This window comes from Halichoeres trimaculatus, unplaced genomic scaffold (assembly GCF_033239565.1).
Source record: "Halichoeres trimaculatus isolate MK-OKI-2021-1 unplaced genomic scaffold, fHalTri1.1 fHalTri1_scaffold_3, whole genome shotgun sequence".
NCBI lineage: Eukaryota > Metazoa > Chordata > Actinopteri > Labriformes > Labridae > Halichoeres > Halichoeres trimaculatus.
The window spans coordinates 8,394,611-8,415,600 of NW_027437181.1; the positions used below are offsets into that span (position 1 = coordinate 8,394,611).

General features: G+C 41.3%; 1 protein-coding gene across 1 annotated transcript; it reads right to left on the reverse strand.

Annotated features, from left to right (window-relative positions):
- Positions 1 to 5,412: 5,412 nt before the first annotated feature.
- On the reverse strand, positions 5,413 to 12,383 carry gpn1 (GPN-loop GTPase 1). The gene is made up of 13 exons (XM_074666013.1): positions 12,188 to 12,383; positions 10,998 to 11,091; positions 10,774 to 10,880; positions 10,644 to 10,681; positions 10,459 to 10,537; positions 10,285 to 10,379; positions 9,359 to 9,404; positions 9,124 to 9,270; positions 8,345 to 8,427; positions 6,290 to 6,329; positions 6,095 to 6,185; positions 5,900 to 6,001; positions 5,413 to 5,811 (listed from the first exon to the last, which is right to left on the reverse strand). The coding sequence occupies exons 1-13, from the start codon at positions 12,353 to 12,355 to the stop codon at positions 5,705 to 5,707; spliced, it is 1,197 nt and encodes a 398-aa protein (XP_074522114.1). The 5' UTR covers positions 12,356 to 12,383; the 3' UTR covers positions 5,413 to 5,704.
- Positions 12,384 to 20,990: the final 8,607 nt, after the last annotated feature.

Sequence of the window (20,990 nt, forward strand, 5' to 3'; positions counted from 1 at the left end):
TCTTAAAAGACTCCTGAAAGCCTTTACTGGAGAGATGATAGCAACATCAGTTTATATCTGGTATGTTTCACACGTTCATCTGCTTCAGAGGAATAAATACATGAACAAACAGTCAGAGGAGTGTTCAGGCTTCTGCATCTGCTGCTGGAATAATAATAACCTGAATGATCATCATGCTAATGAAACAAACAGAAGGAAAACAACAGCTCTGCTTCCTGTTTGTCTGCAGGATGATTCATCAGCAGGCCTCTTTGTTTGCATCTTTGTAAACAGTGTGAGCTACATGATATGATGAAGGACTACAGCTCCCATCATGCACCAGGGCAGAACACAGTGTTCTCCCACCCTGTTTGTCCTCTGCTCCTCACACTCGAACAGATGATGTAATGCAGCTGCAGTGTGTGTGTGTGTGTGTGTGTGTGTGTGTGTGTGTGTATGTGTGTGTGTGTGTGTGTGTGTGTGTGTGTGTGTGTGTGCCTGTGTGTGTGTGTGTGTGAGGAGCAGTTTCAGTGTCACGCCTTTGGTTAAAGCACGTTGGGTGCTCAGCCGCTCTTTGTGGGTTCGAGATGGATTTTGGAGGGTGTGTGTGCTGCAGTGCTTTAGGTTTTAATGTGCGTGTGCGTGTGTAGGTGTTGAGTGTGTGAATGTGTGTGTGGAGGTGGGAAATGGAGTGGGAGGCTGCAGCATCAAGAAGAGAGAGAAACCTCCACATCCCAACCAATGATGTCACCCTCAGCCAATCAGCTGCAAGCTCTCAAAGCTCAAAGCCCCACTGTCAGGGTGTGTGTGTGTGTGTGTGTGTGTGTGTGTGTGTGTGTGTGTGTGTGTGTGTGTGTGTGTGTGTGTGTGTGTGTGTGTGTGTAATTGTTTGAAGTCACATCAGGTTAAGGATTCAGCAGAAACATCTGCAGCAGCACTGTTGCAGGGCAGAGCCGTGGATGGGGAAGAAAAGGATCATGGGAAATTGATTCAAACAGACGGCAGAGACTGAAGGAAGGTGTGAGAGAAGCACACGAGGTTGGGGTGGAGCATGGAGGCTGTTTGGGGGTGGGGGACTCTGGCTCTGCGGGTTTCTTTCGAGGACAAACAGCAGCAGACTTTTTCGGGAAGCGGTGACATCATCTCTAAGTGCAGGCGGTGATGTCACTGAGAATGAGGTCACTGCTAAGCTCTGCAGCAAGTGATGTCATGCAAATGTGAGAACAAGAGCGAAAGGAGAGAATTATTTTACCCATTATTCAATTTGAGACGGGAGTGATGACGGCTGTAAAAACAGGTCTGAGGTGTGTGTGTGCGTGTGCGATGATGTCATTGATGCAGGAGATGCTGCCTTCTTTAAATATTGATGATGTTGTACCTGAACATTATTCATATCATGATGGTTTTGCACAAGAGAGACAGACGACGGGTAGTCACTGCAGGATTGCTGATATATTTGGTTACATGTGAGAACAATAATCTTCAACTAAAACAAGACATTTGCTTTGAATTTAATCTTATTCAACAACATGTGAGACAGTTTTTGCTGTCAGAAGCACACAACTTTCTGCTTGAACTCCCTCTGCTCACAATAAGATTAACCCTCGCTGCGGTGGACTTGGTTTAGTACCTCCTAAACAATGGTCTTCTTTGAACCTGATAGTGTGAATATGTCTCTATCAGCTCCTGGTGTTACAGCTGAAAGTGTAACCCTGTAAACTGGAGAGCTTCAGATTAACGTGGCAGTGAATTTCCAGTTTAAAACAGCTGATTCAACACAGAAGAAGTCTTGGAGAATGCATCCTAGTTTAGTTTGATAGATGTACACTACATGCCAAAAGTTTGGAAGCAGGATCAAATTTGTAAAAAAAGAAGAAAAAAAAGGAAAAAGGAAAAAACAACAAAACATTCTTAATCTTTGCATTTTTTTACTTTTACATGCCAGGAATTACACTCCAGGCTTTCTTAAGTTTATCAATAAGAGACTGATGATTTTTCAGACATGCTTTTCTGACTGAATTCATCCCACACAAGCTGAAATGGAGGAAGGTCTGTAGAACACCTTCCTCTTCTTTCTTTTTTGTCTGGGTAACCCTGATTGAGCTCAGCAGAATGCTTAGGGTTATTATCTCACTGCAAAACAAATTTTCATCCCACAAGTCTTAATCCAGATGTAACTGCATGAAGCTGAAGGATGCAGTGGTGCTGTTCCTTCTTCGTGATACCCTGTACTTCAAACTGTGATATTCAGCAGATGCTCATGAGCCAGAAAATAAAAGTAATACAAACTGTTTTTTTTTTGTGTGTGTGTGTGTGTGTGTTTTTTACTTTCACACTGAAGTTTTGACCCTTCTCAACCTTAAAACTCAGCTTTTCTTTTCTATAGTTTAATTTATTCTGCTATTTCTGTGGTGTAGTGGTTATCCCGTTTGCCTCACACACCAAAGGTCTCCGGTTTGAAACTGGGTGGAAACAGTAGCACTTACTTTCGGGTGGTAGTGGCTCAGTCCGCAGGGACTTCATTTGGCAATCAGAGGGTTGCTGGTTCAAGCCCAGGCGTGGACTGACAAGAGCTATATTCACCTGAAAAGTCCAGAACAGTATTTCATTTAAAGATATTGAAAGAGAAAAATGTTCTAAAGAGTAAAAACAAGAGCCATACCTATGACTGACAAAGTACAGGTTTGATTTCACATGAAATTAGGTAATTTATGTATACAGCTACTATTGGAATTACACCCATCAGCGCCACACGTCAGGGTTTAGAGATGGTGATGCAGTTTGCAGACAGAAATTCAGACTGGAGGATTGATAAAGCTGTCTACCAGTTGAAACCAGTATGAACCAGTTTATCAGTGTGTGTGTGTGTGTGTGTGTGTGTGTGTGTGTGTGTGTGTGTGTGTGTGTGTGTGTGTGTGTCCTGCTCTCTATGAATGAGCAGCCTCACTGACTCTCAGCCAGCAGTCGTGTGTTTTATTTGTGTTGGCGAGGTGTCGTGACTCTCAGCATTTGTGTTTCTCCTCGTGTCTGAATCCCACTGAGGAGGAGGAGAAGGAGGGGAAGGGGGGCGGGGGTAAGCGAGCTGCAGGCAGAGGAGGAGAGAGAAAGAAGACAGACATGAGTGTGGGCTGAATGTCAGCGGAGGTGAGTCACTGCTGCTGCAGGCGGAGGCTTCCAGAAACTCACCTGAGAGAGAGACAGGAGAGCAGAGAGACAGGCAGATGTACCGGGAAGAACATGAGTCAAATTCATCTGTTCTCATTTATCATCCTGATATTTGAATTACTAATCTGCAGACTTCATAACTGTGAGATGGAGGAGGTTTGAAAATATCTAAATATGTTTTTAACATAAAAACTTTATATCTGGTCAAAGAAAACAGGAGTTCTCTTGGTACTTATGTGAACGGTGCAGCTGTTATTACAGGGCCCTTTAAACCCTCTGTCAGGAGTTGATTAATTCAGAGTCTGCTGCAGCATTGTAGAGCCTTAAAACAAGTTTCACCTCAATGCTTAGTTTACAGTAAGACAATATTACAGGGAAGTGCAGGGTGGTGGTCAAAACGATGGTGCATACTTACCCCATGCAAAAAACAGCAAAATCCTCAACTCACAAAGAAAAAAAAAAAAATCACCTGTCAAAGATCACTGCATTATAATGTTGTCATTTATCAACTTGTCCTGTTGGTTTGGTGTTTTAATTTAGTCTGTCTGGATAATATCCTTTCACATGTTACAACTGTGAAACTAGCTGTATGTTTAAAGCTTTGCATCCTTGAAATACTTCCTGGAAGCTGCAAACTGAGCAAGAAAATGGAGAGTTAAACAAAAGTTCAAGTCGAAGGTTGCTGCATATATTTAATAAATCCATGCAACCCTGAAAATTTTAAAATTTTGTCCTTAACAACAAACAAAAGGTTTACAAAATTTGACCACTAGAAAGGTGTGATTTTCAAGATGGCGTCCAAGATGGGCAGGAAGCCCTTAAACTTGTTTGATGAGAGAGCCCTTGAGAAACCCTGACTCCTATTTCATTTCACCTAGCCAATTTTGGTATCTAACCCCATGTTTTCCAGGTATATGAATTCACTGGACTTCTCTAAATTGCACAGACATGATTAAATGCTTATGGATTACATGATTTTGTGAGGTTACTGTGTGGTTTTGTCTTTGTTTGAGGTGAACCAGGCTTTAAAATCATTTAGCCATGTGTCATGTAACTCCTACTCAGTACGTGTTTTTGGACACATACCCTTTTGTTGCTAAAACAAGAGTTGACATTTAATGTAAAAGTTCTTGCACCCAAAATAACTTAAATTGGAGTTGTGTAACTTTTAAACTTTAACAACTCCATGGAAGGATTCATTGGAGAAACTAAAATGTAAAACATCAGAGAGCTGATACAAGTTTCAGGCAGTGACTTGTGTTCCTAGATGCTGTTAAATCAGGCCTTCACAGGATGTGAACAAACTTAATTCATTGTTGGCAACAGACAGGATTCCAGAAACTTGAGAATGGTGAATCAACAATCAAGCCCTGTTATGTATACGGTGGGGGTTAGGTTAGGGTTGGGATACTTTAAGAAAGAGCAGCTGAAAGAAGCAGACATGTTTCACAAATTTCTACGAAAGGATTTCAAACTGCCTTTAAAAATGGGTTGATCTCGCAAGTCAGAAGAAACTGTCGTCCAAACACTTCAGAGGATCTGTATGGAGATTTAAACTGTTCTTTGCAATAAATTGCTTACACATTTTTTTGTCTCACTCCCATTTCTTCTTTTTGCAATTTGAGACTCTACTCAAAAGCTTCCAATAGTGAAAAATTTAAATTTGTGCAATTTTTAACTGGTCTTCAGATTCTGATCAGGTGTACATTTATAAGTTGCATGTTGGGTTAATTTTGAGCCTGTGTTGTAGCATTTCATATGAAATCTCATCTCCAGCTTTTAGTTACATGTACGGCAGTGAAAAGTGCAGGTTTCATGAAAAGGCAGAAGTACCTCATATTAATCTGAAGTACAGCTCTTGAGAAAATCAGCGGGTGTTTTTTTTTTTTTTTTCTAAAGACGTGAGTGGAAAGTGAGTCAGCTGCTCTCCAGTGCGACCACGCTGCCGGATCTCAGCGAGCGTGTAGGCGAGGGAACAGAGCGTGGTGGCAGATGGTCGGCAGGCGGAGAGTCTGAATCCATTCACAGAGCTCCGACATGAATGAGAGTCGCTTCGACACAACCGGAGCTTCTGTTAGCCGCGACAGATCAATGCTGCTCTGATCAGTGTCTCAGAAACACGAGAAGAAGCAGAGAAATGCTCTTTGGATCACTGTGCTGGGTTTATTCTCCCGTTCAGAGACTTCTGTCACTCAGAGGGCAGAAAAAAACGCTGGAGAGAATTTCAGAACTAAAAGCTTTATTTTCTACACTGATAAATCCTTTTATAGTTTCAATAAACAAATACCAAAAACACAAAAAGCAGAATAGAAGTTTTTAAGGTATAAAAATAGAACTTTTGTGGGGGTAGGAGCGTTGTAAGGTAAGGGGTCTCCTGATCGAACACGGGGCTCAGTCAAAGTGTCCAGGTTTCACCTCTGGACTTCTGAGGAGTCTGCTTCACCTTTATAGCAGGTCTAATCTGTAACCCACAGAGGGAGGGTTTCTATCCTCTTCCTCTATATTGTGTCCAGGCTTTTCTTCCTTGCAGAGTTAAACGTCACAATGTAGAGGTCAGGGGTCAGGGTCCATCAGGTGTTGCATGCTTTTTGTTTCGGACCTGGACCACCTGCTTCCTCTCCGTCAGGAAGTTTCCAAAGGCGTCTGTCTCTTTGCTCTCCTCCGTTGCTACAAAACAGATCATATTATTCAGATTTGTGGTGTTTTTATGAAGCGTATTGTTATAAGGGGATATTCTCAGGGTTTCTCCTCTCACCGGTGTGGTCAATGTCGTCTGTATCACTCTCCTCGTCCTCTTCCTCCTCGTCTGGGTTCCCACGTGTCATGATGAGGTCGCTAGGTCCGGCTATGTTGTCCTCTGAAAGACAATGAAAAAACAATATATCTTGTCATTTTTGGAGCTCAACCTGTTTAAAGAATGAATATTAAGATTTCATTTTGCAGTTATTACCTGTAGAGGGTGTGTTCTTCATGTCCACAGCTCCCAGGTCCTTCCTGAGCCGCTCCATCTGCTCCTGCTGCTTCTTACTCTGAGCCTCGGCCTGGTGGAGAGGAAGCCAGGGAAAACATGCCGACGTGAGGACAGAATGATAGACAGGTGGAAACTGAAAAGACTAAAAGACACACTACACAAACACACACTAACCAGCTGTTTGCGGAGTCGTTCATATTCCGGTCGATAGTCCCTGAGGAAGAAAGAGGAAGAGTTCAGTTTATAAACATGACCACGTATGTTTTACTTCATTTGTAGTTCCTCAGGGCTCAATCTTTGGTCTTCTTTCATTTTATAGTGAAAGGCTACATCATTCAAAATCAACTTCAAGAACTAAAACTTTGCATATGAACACCCATTTCATTCCCAAGTGACCAAAACCCACAAATCATTGTTGAAAGTACATTAACGTGATGATAAAATAAAATTTCCTCTTGAAGAAAAAATCGGAGCTAATTCTGTCAGTTTGAAAGATTGATGTTTTTTTGCTTGGCTTTTTTTTAGAACATTTAAAGGCAGGGTTGGCAGTCCTGAAAAACTAGCATGAATTTGAATGTAGCATCTCATCAGGACTCCTCCTAGCCCCTCCTCCCCCTCCCCTTGGAGCTCCCTCAAAGCAACGCCCCCGCTCACATGCACAGGTGCCGCTGATTCGCGACTCTGATTGTGAATGACTGAAAGACGGACTCGGCACATCATTTTATGTTTTGCACTATGTCGAGTCATGTCTCATTCAGAGTCAGGGAAACACCAAAACTTTAAAACATAAAGCTAAAAAAAACAATAAACGAACGTGGCTTTTGTCAGTACTCGCCACTGTCATGTTAGAATCGTCCACTTTTACCTGTGACATGATATCAGGAGTAAAGCTATAATACAAACAGTACATGTAGGCCTACATTTTCTCTAGGACTTACCAAATTTCACAGTTTTTTTTTTTTTTGCTTGTCAGAGCCCCTGTGGTGAGAGTTTATTAGACTCTGATCCGAACTACAGCCCAGAGCCAAGTACCTCATCGGGTCAGAGGGGACATGCCCGAGGTCGAGCGAGAGGGGCAGTAGTTAGAGGCAGGGGAACAGAGCAAGAAAAGAAAGCCTCTGGCCGTTTTCGAATTCGCATACTATACTAGCAGTGCCTACTGATTCGACCAAAATGCAGTATGCAGTATGCAAACAAATGTCAGAGTTGTAGTATGAGAAAAACACCCGGATGACGTACTGAATCGGGAAAAATCCACAGTATGCATCGGACCAGTCTGCTTCGCATACTGTTACCCACAATGCAACGCGCCTGGTCCCATATCAGAAGTGAAAATGGCAGAGAGCGGAGCAACAACAACCGGAGTAGCAGAGGAATATAAATATAAGAGCCATTTCTTGTTTTATCTTTAAATCCTCATCGTCTCCACCACTGAAAGTTAATATAAAATGCTCTCTCTGGAAATATATTTGCAGATAAGTTACATGTGGTTTGTTTATTTTCTACATTTTCAATTAAGTTTTTTTGGGAAAAAAAGTCAGCCGTAGCCAACTTCCGTTTTCTTCGAACTGAAGACCAGCGTAGCATACTACAAAAATTAACCCAACTGAACAGTCATACTACATACTGCTTATGAAAGTAGTATGTAGTAGGCAGTGCCTACTACATACCACTTTAATAAGCAGTATGTAGTAGGCGAATTCGAAAACAGCCGCTGTCTTTCTTTTCTTGCTCTGTTTAGCTGGAGGAGCGGCGACAGGCAAACGAGGTATAGGTAGCTTCTCCGCCGTTCTGCAGCGCTGCTCCTTCCTTCTCAGCTCGGCCACGCGCACTGAATCATGCGCACGCCAGTGAAATGCACGCCCAGGAGGAGGGCAGAACGGCGACGGGATTTGATTGGTTTACAAAAAAGGTGTCCCTGGAAGACGATTGGTTTGTGTTTTCCCTGTTTCACTCCTGCTGTAGATAGCGGATATTTTCCGCTCTGTGATCTGTACACATCATGTATTTCTTGCCATCACATACATATAGATCATTTTAACCAGCATAACAAAAATGTATCTAAATCAAACTACCAATTATACCTTTAAATGTTTAGTTAAAAACAGCTTAATTTGCAAAATAAAAAGTAGATATGCACGGCTCCTTTTTTCTTTCATTAAACTAGCTGAAATCCTCTCTGTGTCAATAAATCTGCATTCAAAAAATATTCACATTAAACCGACTCACCTCTCATACTCTTGTGCAGCATCCTCCACTTGAACAAACAGCTCACCCAGTCCACTTCCTGTTACTGCAGACACACCAACCACCTGAAGATGTAGAGAAACACCATCCAACACCTTTCAGCCCTGATTCCTATCTGAAATAACAAGATGCTTCTACAACCTCATCTTTACTGAGAGGCAAACCTTGTGAGATTTCTTTTCCTGTTTATTTTGTTTAGTTGGAGTTACTTAGTCCATGACTATGTGCCATTTTCAGCAGAGTAATACACAATTATTTGATGTATTTGCTTTTGTGTGTGAGAGGATTGTTATGACTCGTATATAAAGTAGTTAATACAGAAACCGTCATGGCTCAAATTTTAGTCTGTGCACTGCAAATCGTGATTGTTTTTTTAATGTTTCAGACTGAAAACTTCTGCACACTTCACATGTGACATGTTGCACCTGCTGGCTTAAAATACAACACTCTGTGATTCAAAATAAGAAGACATACTGAATATTTTATGTCTTTTAAATGTTGCCTTCTTTTTTTTTCCGCTCAACCCATTTCTCCGGTTAACATGCTTATGGCTTCAACTTAATGGATATCATCTTTATGATGCTGTTGTTTTCATTAGAAAAATTGAGTTGACCTCGAAGATAAGTATTTGGTCGGGCTTGCTGGTGCAGACCTCAGGTGTTTGTGTATGCAGAGTTTAAATTCCTAATAATCCACCATGAATCAGGCCCAGTATTACACTCTTCTTCACAAATCACATTGCTGTGTTCTGGTCTCCTCACCCTCAGGTTTGTGTAGAACTCGTCCAGCACCAGACTCATGGAGCGTGTCAGGTTACTGACGTACGAGGTCTCCTGGTTCAGAGCGTCCTGGAAAACCTCAAAGTCCTGCATCCACTCCACCGCGAAGCTATGGTCAATGATGTCAGTCTGTGCAAGCAACGACAACAGAAAATAATGAGATACATGCAAACAACGACAACGACAAAAACACATGACAGACAGGAAGTGATCTCACCTTGTTCATGACCACAATGAAGGGAAGCTTGGTCTTATAGAGAATACTGAAAGAAAAGCCAACAGGTGAAACATTTTATGAAGCCAGCTCTGAGTTTGTGTCATAGTAACATATAAAAAAAGATGAAATGAAGTTTAAAAATTGAGTTTGTAATGACATATCACATTTCAGAGGAGGAGCTAATCAAAGCTGAAACATCCAAAATGTGAAATTATATGTAGAAATACAGCCCATGTTAAGAAAAAAAGATCCATTGTTTTTTAATAAACTTTGATATTGAAATGCTTTAATTTCAATGTCAGAATGGAGCTTATTTGTTTTTTTTCCTGAGAATAAAAATAAATAAATGGCTCATTGTGCCAGAATCTGGTGTAGAATATGCATTCTGATTTGTCTGCCAGCTCCCCCTACTGGTAAACTAAAGTCACTACAGCCTCAGAGATTATCTTAATAATAAAAGAAGTTTACTTCCATGAATAGATTTATCTAGCAGCTCACATATTTTGAATAACTTTATGACGGTATTACAATAACAAGTGCATGTTTTTCATCCTAAAGATGTTTATTTTTCAAATTAAGGTGGTACCAATGCAGAATTAGTTTTATTTAGCATTCGAACTTAATGTTCACAGAAAATAAAACAAGAAGAGAATGAGTAGATTTTTGTATTTTTACAAATAAATTCACCTTTAATAACCATTAGATGATTTTGAGGGAGACCTGTCAACCTGACGGATCAAATCTCAGATTTTTTCGACAAGTTTGATTTTAATTTTGGTGAAGTCTTCTCTTTAATTTTTTCTCTAACGCTAACTTTACTGTTTACTTTTAGAGATTTTGTTTGAAGTTTGATTATAAAAATTCTGTGCCTATCAGATGTCAGTGAAGCAGATTATGTGGCATTCAGCCATGAATCAGTGTGTTACCTGCAGGCGTACAGCATGTTGGACATGAACGTAACAGGGCTCACGCTGCGGGACGTGTCCATCACATAGATGACCACACAGGGGAAAGACGACGCCTAAAACACACGAGGAGATTAAAACGACCGTGATCTAATCGGCAAAAGGAAGTAAACAAAGACTGAGAGCCAGACCCACCAGCGCCTCTGTGATGATGGTTCCAGAAGCCGACCACGTGAAGACTTCAATCTGACCCGGAGTGTCAATCAGCACGTATCTGTAGAGGTCAAAGGTCATCAGATACAGAACAGAATACAGAGTCTGATCGTGATCCACCATAAAAGAAGCAAGTAAGCTGTAAGAGGCGTTGGATTTATAGTGACCTGTGATTCTGCTGCTTCTTCTCTAAAAACTGCATCACCTACACAACACAAACAAAAGCATGTTCAATTATATGATTGTTAGAAAACAGACATCTCATGTCCCTGTGGAGGCGGAGCCAAACTGAGTCACCTGATCAAAGCGTGTAGCAAACAGGTTGAGTGATGTTACGATGCCTCCGTTTGGTCCCAGTCCGTACTGCTTCATGACCTCTTTGTAGTTCACGGTGTCTCTGATGTCTGAAGGAAAGAGGACAGATGGACTACAGGGAACAGCAGGGACAAAAAGAACTCAATGCTATCTGATAGATGTGATCTGTTTAAATGTAGAGTACTGTGAGACATATATATTATTACCAATGTTTGCAGGGAAAGGGACTTCATGGACAGCAGGGTCCAGGTTGATGACATATGGAGGAGACTTCTGAGTGTGTAGGTGAGCCGTCAGCCTCTACAGAAGAAAAAAAAAAAAGTTAATATGACCATTAGCTTTACTTTAAGCTGTTATTTACATGCTGTGATGAATTTGTCAAAACAAAGCACATAATGACTGAATGTTAATGCACAACCTTGTGTATTTAGCAGTGCTTAATTTGGCTGCCTAAGTCAACTTTGTCTGTGCTTTTACTACTTTTATGTTTTTATAATTTGTATATCTTATATTTAGACCATGTTTATATTTTTACTTGCTCTCAAGATGTCTCCTTTAACCTTTAACCTATTTTCTTTTCTGTGATATTTATAAGGCTTAAAAAACATGACCTTGAGAGGAACATTTTGTGCTATCCATGCAAAAATGTCAACTAGTACGCCAATAACACTTCTTGAAAATACAACTGACCCATTTACTTTTTGTGAAACTTGGATTGTTGCTTTTATACATACAATCTATCTTTCGTGTTTAACTGATCAAAAATAAATAAATACATAATGAAAAAAATAAACAAAAAAGTGATGTTTAGTTTTATCTATAAGTCTAAATTAGGATACATTATCTAATGCTACACTGAAGTCAGCATAATTTTTTGCATATCATCACTCTCTTGAAAAAATTGCCCAAGTATTTTTTCTCTTAAAAAGAAAATCATCATCAAGTGATCTACAGACAATTATGAAAGTCTTTAGGAGAAAAAGGCACTAACAGAATTCAAGTGGTGCATGCATTAGCTACTTTTTATAGGAGCAAGAAATTACACGTAAACACCTGTCACAGTTGACAGATTGTTTACACTAATTCTGTCACAGAAATACCCACTCAACCTCTAAATAGCCAAACACACTGTCTATACAGCTTCTATTAGTCTATACACCAACAAAAAGGTAATTTTGACAGGTTATAACGAGCAGCTAACTCATATTAGCATTAGTATCGGCGTCAGCTCAAACGAGTAGAAAACTGTTTGGAAAAACACACAACTGTCTCTTCTTTTTTAGTAGAAAACAAGCTTTAAGAATTAGTACATCATTTATTTCTCTGTCTCTGTTGTCAGAGGCTGAAGATGCTAACTCACGCGGCTACATACAGTTAGCACCACCGGCTAACTCACCTGAACGAAGGTAGTTTTCCCGGAGCCCGCCATCCCCAACACGATTAAACACACCGGTTTATCCCGGGCTCCAGCCTCCGGTGTCCCGGTATCTTTCCCTGCACCTGGACTCTCAGAGTTCTCCATCAAAACCTCCTCAGGACCCGAACTCTGTGAGGAGGCTGCCATGATGCTATGGTGAGGAGACGGACGTAAAGGTGAGAGTACTGTCGTAAAATGGGGCAGGCGGCAGACAGAGTCCATGCAGTGCGGTACAGTGACCACCAGGCGGAGCCAGAGATCGATATAGCAGAACAGACCATAGACTGTATGATATACAGATACAAATACTGACCTGTTACAAGGTTAAAAGGTTATCAAACAATTTTTTAAAGAAAGTACATTTCAAGATTATGCAAAATGGTGTAATATCTTCTAATTTAAAGACTTAAACCCAAATAAAGCCTAAGCCTAAATTGCACATCAATTTTCATTCTTTCTTTCTTTTCTTTTTTTTTACCATTTAAAGTATACCTAAATATGCTGCATGATTCTTTATATTTAATGATTTGGATTGTTGTCAAACAAATAAGTGCCTGCTTGCCCAAAGAAAGTATTGTTATTAAAAATAAATAAACAAATAAAACAGAGTGGAAGAAGACTGATACTCAGAAATTAAGCCCATAAAACTCAAGAGAATGGTAGAAGGTACAACATTTGTAAATAAAAATGGCTCAAATGTATGCAAAACTTTGCAAAAATATTATTGATACCAAGGCTTTTTGTCCTCACTTGTGTGTGATGGCTGCTTTTTTGTTTCTTTTCGTTTTAAAAAAGAAAATAAAGACACTGTAGAAAATGCTTAACATTGGAGTGATCACTTTTACAAGGTAAACAACTAGTATTTAATAACATATTTACAAAAAAAAAACAACAGGAAAGAGAGCTGAGGACTGTTTTAATCTGGGTCTGATAACTAGAGAAAGCCACAAGATGGCCCAGTAACTTGTTTTATATCTACGGTAGACCTACGAACCCAGGAACACAGGAAGACTTAAAATTATCATGCAATCAAGAAATCATTCATTCTCTATCTTCTTTGTTAGATGCATTTTGCAACACCTTTGCATTCATCTCTTGTGGTTATCCCCCTGAATAAAATGCACCTCTCTTTCCTTCCTGTTTTAGTCATTTTTAAACATTTATGTCCTCTCTATCTTCACTGTAGAGAGCAGCAGCTGCATATTTTCATGTATCTTCATGCTTCCCATCCTTTAAGTTTCTGTAAGTGATGTGTGGTGAAAAAGTCAGCGTGTTACAGTTTTTAATCAGACTCAGAGCTGACACTGAAGCTGACTCAAAGCCAGCGGAAATTATGACCCAGACAAAACACGGCAGCTGTTGTCCTGGTAACAGAGACTGTGTAGTAAACACAACACAGAGCCCTGACAGCTGAGTGTGAACTGGACTCTGTGCAGTCACTGGGTCAGATCTCAGGACCTCCATCCCCCTCGCTGCATCCAGACTGGGGGGATGTTTCCTTCCCTGTGAGCTCATCTCACTGGGGGCTCATTAACGAGCCTTTATACAACGTTTACACAACATCCACGCACTTCTTACATGACATCAGGCTTGAAATGGAGGGAGAGTTGATGTCATGAGCCAGTCATGTGAAGGAGTGAATGGTTTATGGAGTGCAGAGTGAAGAGCTGCACAAAACCCTGACTGAGCAGTTTAGTCTGTGTGTCTGCTGAGAGAGCTTTGCTCAAGCTGTTAGCGACTGTGATGTCCATCAGGAGGTAAAAATGGACACAAAACTTGTTCAAAGCACTTTTGAGCTTCTTGCGAGGGGTGAAGTAAATACTGATGATCTTTGGGATTAAAGTATTGTTGATTTCATGGCCTGCAAATGCTGCTGCAGGAAGCTACCAGTTGAAGTGAGTTGCAGCTTGCTGTCAAAACTACCTCTGTTGACATTTCCCTCTACAAAAGTGCAAAGCAATATTTGTGACTGGTATAAAAATGTTGAAGATTGTTTGATCAGAGAACTCTAGGAATGCATGCACAGGGCAAAATCAGTAAAAAAAGACAGCATTCACCAGTGTTGAAGTGATCCAAAAGTTCCTCACTGGACCTTTAAGTTGTTGTCAGCTTTTCTTGTTGTTAGAAGAATTTAACGTGTTACCTGAAGCTGCTGCCTCCAGGTGCAAAAGGGGGCCTAAGTCCTGTCTCCACCACCCCACACTGGTTGGGGTGCTGGTTTACCCACACAAAACTTATTACAACTTTTGCCTTCTTTAGAGAGTTAAGTTTTTCTTCTCAGGCTATGACCTCAGCAGGGGGGAATTAGGGGTCCTCACTAAACCATCCATTGGCCATTTGGTGGAAAAAGACGGTGTTAAGGGCTCCACAGACCTGTTGTTACCAGTAACTTGCGGTGAGGTCCATGACGAGGGAGGCAGGCACCCAGATAAAGTTGAAATTTCTATATGTGTGTGTTATATATACGGTGCACTGCTCACATTTGCTAATACAAACTGTTACCTGTGTGTGTGTGTGTGTGTGTGTGTGTGTGTGTGTGTGTGTGTGTGTGTGTGTGTGTGTGCGCGCGCGCGCGCGCATGCGCGTGCGTGTGCGCTCGTGTGACATAGCAGAAGGAGAGATGATCTGAGTGCACGCATGGTGTGTTTGGGGCGGGAGATTATTTTGGTCTTTGTTTCCTCAATAAATGTACGGTTGTGCACGAGGTGCACCTTTTATTTCTTCTCTTTAGTCATTTCCCTCACTATGGCCCGGACTCCTAGACACCGGTTACCAGCAACGAGCCAAGTAAATAAATGTTAATCAGCTTTCCCATCTACGGTTCAGAGACAGACTGAAGTCCCGGAGTTAACAAGACGAAATGCCAATTAAAACCCAAAACATATGTTCACCTGCATTTCTACAGGATTACGAACAAAAATAACCCGTATCTCAACAACACAAGAACACAGGCCAGGCACCTCCGGTATACTCTAACAAACGTCTGCACTAACAAACTATCGCAAGACCTCAAAGAGGCCGCGGTATTACAACCTGCGGAGGCAGAGAAGCCTCATCGATGCCCACGTTAATCAGCACAAGACCTTAGTACGCATGCGCGAACCTGCAAAACGTTGTGATTTCAAGTAAACGGTCTCTCTCTCTCTGTCGGAGTCTCTGCCTCCGACACACATTACAGGCATTAAACCAGCGCGAAACGCTGTCCGTCCCCTCTGTTAGCCTCTTCTTATTGACAAATCAGCAATTTCCTTTTGTTTGTTTGTTTTTTTTTTTTTACTTTTAGTAACGACAAATTGTATACGAACAACTGAAAAAATATTTTTATAATTTTTTTTTTTTTTTTTTAAATCTTGTTAGCCTAGGGGAGGCACTGCCTCCCCTGCCTCCCCTTACCGCACACCACTGGTTGTTACTCAGTCTTGTGTGATTAAAGCCCTCTTTTCACTAAGCAGTTCAGTTCGATTTGTCTGGGTACGGCACGCGTTTTGAGGCGTTTCCTTTGACTAAAATCGAGACATATCCCCAAATCACCCGTACCGTCCCACTTTTTGGTATATTTCTGGTGGGGTGCCGAACATACAAATCTCACCCCAGAAGGTGGAGCAAGAAATACTGCAGTTAATTGTATTTATTGAAAGAATCATCACTTCCAGGCAACAGCAGTAACAAAAAACAAAGCTTGTTTTCACCGCATGGCAAACAAAAAGATGAATGACTCATTGATTGGTTAATATAGAGTAAGAACTTATTATTACGTAACTTATTAAGACTCTTAGGCGTCATTACAGCTCATTCAACATCTCAGTGTTGAATGATGGCTAACCGATGATGATCTCCTTCTGTACATGAACAATTCCTCCAGTTACGACCATGGGCACTTGACAAGCATAAACTCGATAGCAGCTCCTTTGTGTTGGTATATGACCTCTAGAGCTTGCGTTGGTGGAGTTACCTTTTCTTACGTTACTGGCGTCACGATCGGTGCAGCGGCGATCGGACATCCTTATTGGCTACAAAAACACCTGTTTAGATAACAATTTTTGAAGTAAATAGCAAAAAAACACTGTTTGGTGTGCAGTGTTGTTTGTCTTATTTAGGTTGTGTGGGTGCAATCATTTTGTGAATCAGGCCCTGACTGTTTCTTTTTGGTTGGCACTTGATGAAACACTCCATGACGCTTTTTATTTAAAATCTGGTATTTAGATGAATGCAAAAAAAAAAAAAACCTCCTCGTGAATACTTGCTGACAAGAAATCCACTCATTCCAGCCCCCTAAAATTTATATTCTGTCTTTGTTTTTGAGTATTTGTATGATTTTCATATTTTCAGACTATTGATTTGTATTAATCCTCAAAAAAATTGATGCAATAAAAATGTCAAATCCTGCCTTGATGGTTGGAAAAAGTGAGGCTCAGGTAAAACTAAACGTTGTCAGTGGTTGAAGAATTTTTCAGACATCTGTATTGAAACCTTTGCTTCAGTTTCCTCACATGCAGCACATGTCCTACACTCCTCCTCCTCCCCCTCTTCCTCCTCCATCCAGAGAGAGGAGTTTGCAGAAAATGTAAATTAATGCAGCGTGTCTTATTAAAATGCATCTGGTTAAAAAGAAAGGAAATATTCAGCGAGTGCTAATGCGCGGCATTATAATTTTAAAACTTGCCTTTGTAGTTGGTGTTTCATCAGGGCCGGGTGTGATGAAATGATTGTGACACCGTGTTAGTGATTCATGTGGAGATGAGAGAGGAAACTGTGTGCAGACGGTTCAGATTCATTACAGCGACGTCAGAGCAGCTTTTTATCAGAATCTCACTCAGTTTAACGTCCACGGCGTCCTGCAGGACAGAAACAAGAACATGAATAACAGACAGCATGAAGAGACGAGGTGACACCTGATGACAATCTAGAGCTGACATTTCTTTAAGGAAGCTTCAAATTGTCTGACCTCTTATTTGTGGTTTACATGTGTCTCACACACAAATTTTGACAGGAATAACAGCAGCACGTTAATATTCAGTCCTGTTTATGGAAGTCTACAGAGCTGTGTTTGTGCAAAAAGAGACCAAATACTTTTTGTTGCAAATTTCATTAGGTTCTTTATGCTTGTGTGAGTTAATCAGACTTTTTTGTCTTCAAAATGTTTGAATAAGATCATTTTGGAGTAAATATCAGTCTTGAACATCATTTTGCTGCACATGGCCATTAACTTTTAACACACAATCTCAGGATCAACTATCTACCATGTGATGAAGATAAAAACCTCCAGGAATGATGGCTAACAGTCAGAATCCTCCAAATGCATTTCCATTCTGGCTCTGCACTGTCAAAGCACCAGATCTGATAAGTTTCCTGCAGGTCAAAGCAGGGATGCAGCTGGAACACAAGGGTCCTATTTTTGCCAGATAAAAAGCTGTGATGTATGGTGGCCAGCAGCTGTCAGACTACCTGCAAAAGCCAAAACACAAATGCCACAACACAAATGCACAGCTACAACACAACAGAAGTACAGCCACAACTGAAGTCAAGAGGATAGTTATCCCAACGGACAAAGAAAAGTTGTGAAAGTAGGTAAACGGGGCTTTCTTATCTAACTTCTGCTATGACAAATATAGCTATGATGCTAATGCTGTAACATGACTGATTCACAAAACTTTATATAAGATGACACATCACTGGTAAATGTGGAAATGTAAGTACCACAAATGATATCACAAGGTGAGACCCCTACAAAACTATATTTATCATATCTGAAGTAAAAAAGAAAAACAATCATTCACTTACTTTCACAAATTTTCTGTGTATTGGGATGTCCAACCTCTTTTGACTTCTGTTTTGGCTGTACTTCCGTTGTGTTGTGGCTTTTGCACATCATCTGACACATATTGACCACTGTAGTGATGTGTCAATGCAGAAGAAGCAGAGGGACAGGAAGTCGTGCAGGGAAACCACCCAAAAACACCCAGAACAGAGATGCATGCGGTGAACTCCCAGCGTCATATTCTTAAGTCATGCATAGCTATCTGCCAGCAACAGATGACTTCATGTCATGACTTCTTTGATCTTTTGTAACCCCAGAGAGGCTAAAAGCCAGGGTGTTAGTTCAGTGGATTGTGTTCATCCTGCTTTTGCCCTCCATACAGACGGTTACTCCCAAACTCCATCTCGACCAAGATCTGAAAGTAGCTTTTGGTAGGTACCTGCTTATCTGTCAGTGGCATCTGCTATCAGTCACTTACACCTGCGTATTGCTTAGCAACACCTGCCAATCTCTCAGTGGCACCTGCCTAACTGTATGTTTTGCTTGCCATTCCTCAGTAACACCTGGAATTCCTGAGTAATACCTGTCAAACTGTGAGCAACAACTGCCATTCTGTAAGATTCGGCTGCCATTCCTCAGTAACACTTGCCATTCACATAGTGATACCTACCATTCTGTTACTGACAACTGCCAATTGCTGAGTGGCACCTGCCAACAGGTGACCTTCACATGCCATTCTATAAGTTTGCCTGCCATGCCTCAGTGACACCTGCCAATCACTCAGTGACAAGTGCCAACCTATCAGTGACACCTGCCTACACCTGACAATAGTTCAGTTACACCTGCCATTCAGGAAGGGACACCTGCCAAGTGTTTAGCAACACCTGCCATTTGCTTAGTGACACCTTCGAATTACTTAGTTTGTTTGTGACATCTGTCAGTTGCTCAGTGACACCTGTCAGTTGCTCAGTGACACCTGTCAGTTGCTTGGTCACACCTGCAGTCTCTCGGTGCCAATCACTCAGTGACTGGGGTGAAATAAGTGTAACTCCAGCAGACACCACTGCACACTGGTGATATAATTAAAAAAAGTGGCAGCTGCTGGTCAGTCAAGGAGGGGAAGCTAATTTTTTTCTGGCCTCCATCATAAATTTGTGTATTTATTTAAACGTAAATTCAACCCTCCGTCCCTTTCAGTAAATGATCTGTGACCCTGTCGTACCAACCAGGTGTTTTTCCGGGGATTTTACCAGTCGTTTTTTAAGAAAGGTTAACTCGCTGGGGATCGATAAAGCCTCTGGATCAATCCAGAACAACTGAGAAATTGCTTTGTTGGAGGGTTATACTTCAAGATCTCTGACTGGCTCATTTCACTGTCAATCAAAAAGGGATTCTGCCTCAGACAGATCATCCAATCATCATGCAGAAACCCAGCGTCCAAGCCAGCCCACTGCCTCATAGACCCCCAGAGACGCTGAGCGTCTGATGGGTGGGACAAATCCCAGTGTTTATCCAATGACCGTCCAGTTCCCACAGTGGAACAACCCACTCTTCCCTGCTGAAGTCAGAAGATGCCCAGCGTCCAACTTTGTAAAAGCGCTGAGACACTGCGAGGGTGAATGAGAAGGAGGTGGAGCCAGTTACCTGTGATAGGTAGCTGAATCTGAACAAAAGATGAAGGAATTCTAGCGCATATTTTGTCAATGAAATGTACACAAAGCAGAACATATCACCACTTTTGGGGGAAATTTTAGGGGAAGCTGAGCTTCCCTTGCAGTCTTGAAGCAATTGCCACTGAATTAAAACTACCCAGGCTAAAGCAGAAACCAGAGAAATTCTCACATACTGAGTCTGATCCATCATGTTTCATTTCTACATTATTTTCAGAGAACACAGATTACTGTGGTCATAAGAACATTTGACAGTCTGTATCCATTCTAAGGTGTGATTTTCTGAGGCCCCTCCTGGATCTTCCCGTCAACATAAAGCTCCTATAAACACCAGGAAATTCATCTTTCATTGACTTTGGCCGAGGTTTCTGTTGATTATTGGGGGAGTTGATATCTGCAGCTTTCATGTGCCGTCAGTGGGCAAACAGTTCAGCCGACCACACCTCGTTTTAAAGCCACCTGTGTGTCCACTGACACTCCCAGGTGACTTTAAGGTACGCTTACAACTTAAACAACAGTGGGCGTGAAAATGTTAGCTGCACTCAACCCGATCCAGGATGACGCTCACACTGTCCTGACTTCTTTGTACTAGGTCCAAAAAAGGGCCTGATGTGTTTACCAGATCATCTTTTATTGACATGATGTTTTGCTTCACCTCACTTGGATCTAAAATGTTTTAGCTGCCTCAGATCAACAACATGTGACTCTCTGCATGAGAACTTTCTGACCTCAAAAGGTCTCAACACTTCTTTTGATACAGTACTAAAACTTTTGTTTGGTTAAGTTTGGGTTAGGCTGCCTTTATCTTCAGAATTAAACCCAGTATCTGTGATGAAAAGTGTGAAGAAAGTCTAAAGTGATGCCTGCAAAGCGCTCGTTTTGTCCTGACCTCTGAATTATTCTGAACAGTTAAGATATGATTCAGAAATGTGTGTCCTGTGTCGTCCCAGCAGGAGCGGTGGAAGTACCAGCTGATGTTCTGACTGCTTCACAGTCTCAGATTGAATAATTCATCTGTACAGAGGAGCGCTGAATTATTGAAACCAACCGTTAGTCGGACCATGACTCACACTCTGTTACTGTGAGAAGACGAAGCTTTGGTCGCTCTGATCACTGCGCAGACGCCTGATCTCCAATCAGCTCAGCTGTGATTCATCTGAGCAGGATACCAGCCAAGAGAAGAGAGATCAGCGGGATTATCTGATGATTCATTTCAGTTTAGTGAAAATGAATCTGGCTTACTGCAGCGGATCAGAAAACAGAGGGACGGTTGAAATTTGTTTTTTATTTATCTGTTATTTTAGTCATATTTATTTAGAGAGGACTGGACAGTAGAAAAAACTTCAGCCAAATC

Excerpts from the sequence above, each read along its gene's own strand:
- gpn1 (XM_074666013.1), bottom strand. The coding sequence starts at position 12,355 with ATGGCAGCCTCCTCACAGAGTTCGGGTCCTGAGGAGGTTTTGATGGAG. Across the intron at positions 11,092-12,187 it reads GGAAAACTACCTTCGTTCAG|AGGCTGACGGCTCACCTACA; the intron begins GTGAGTTAGCCG and ends TTTCTTCTGTAG. Across the intron at positions 9,271-9,358 it reads TCATTGTGGTCATGAACAAG|ACTGACATCATTGACCATAG; the intron begins GTGAGATCACTT and ends TTGCTTGCACAG.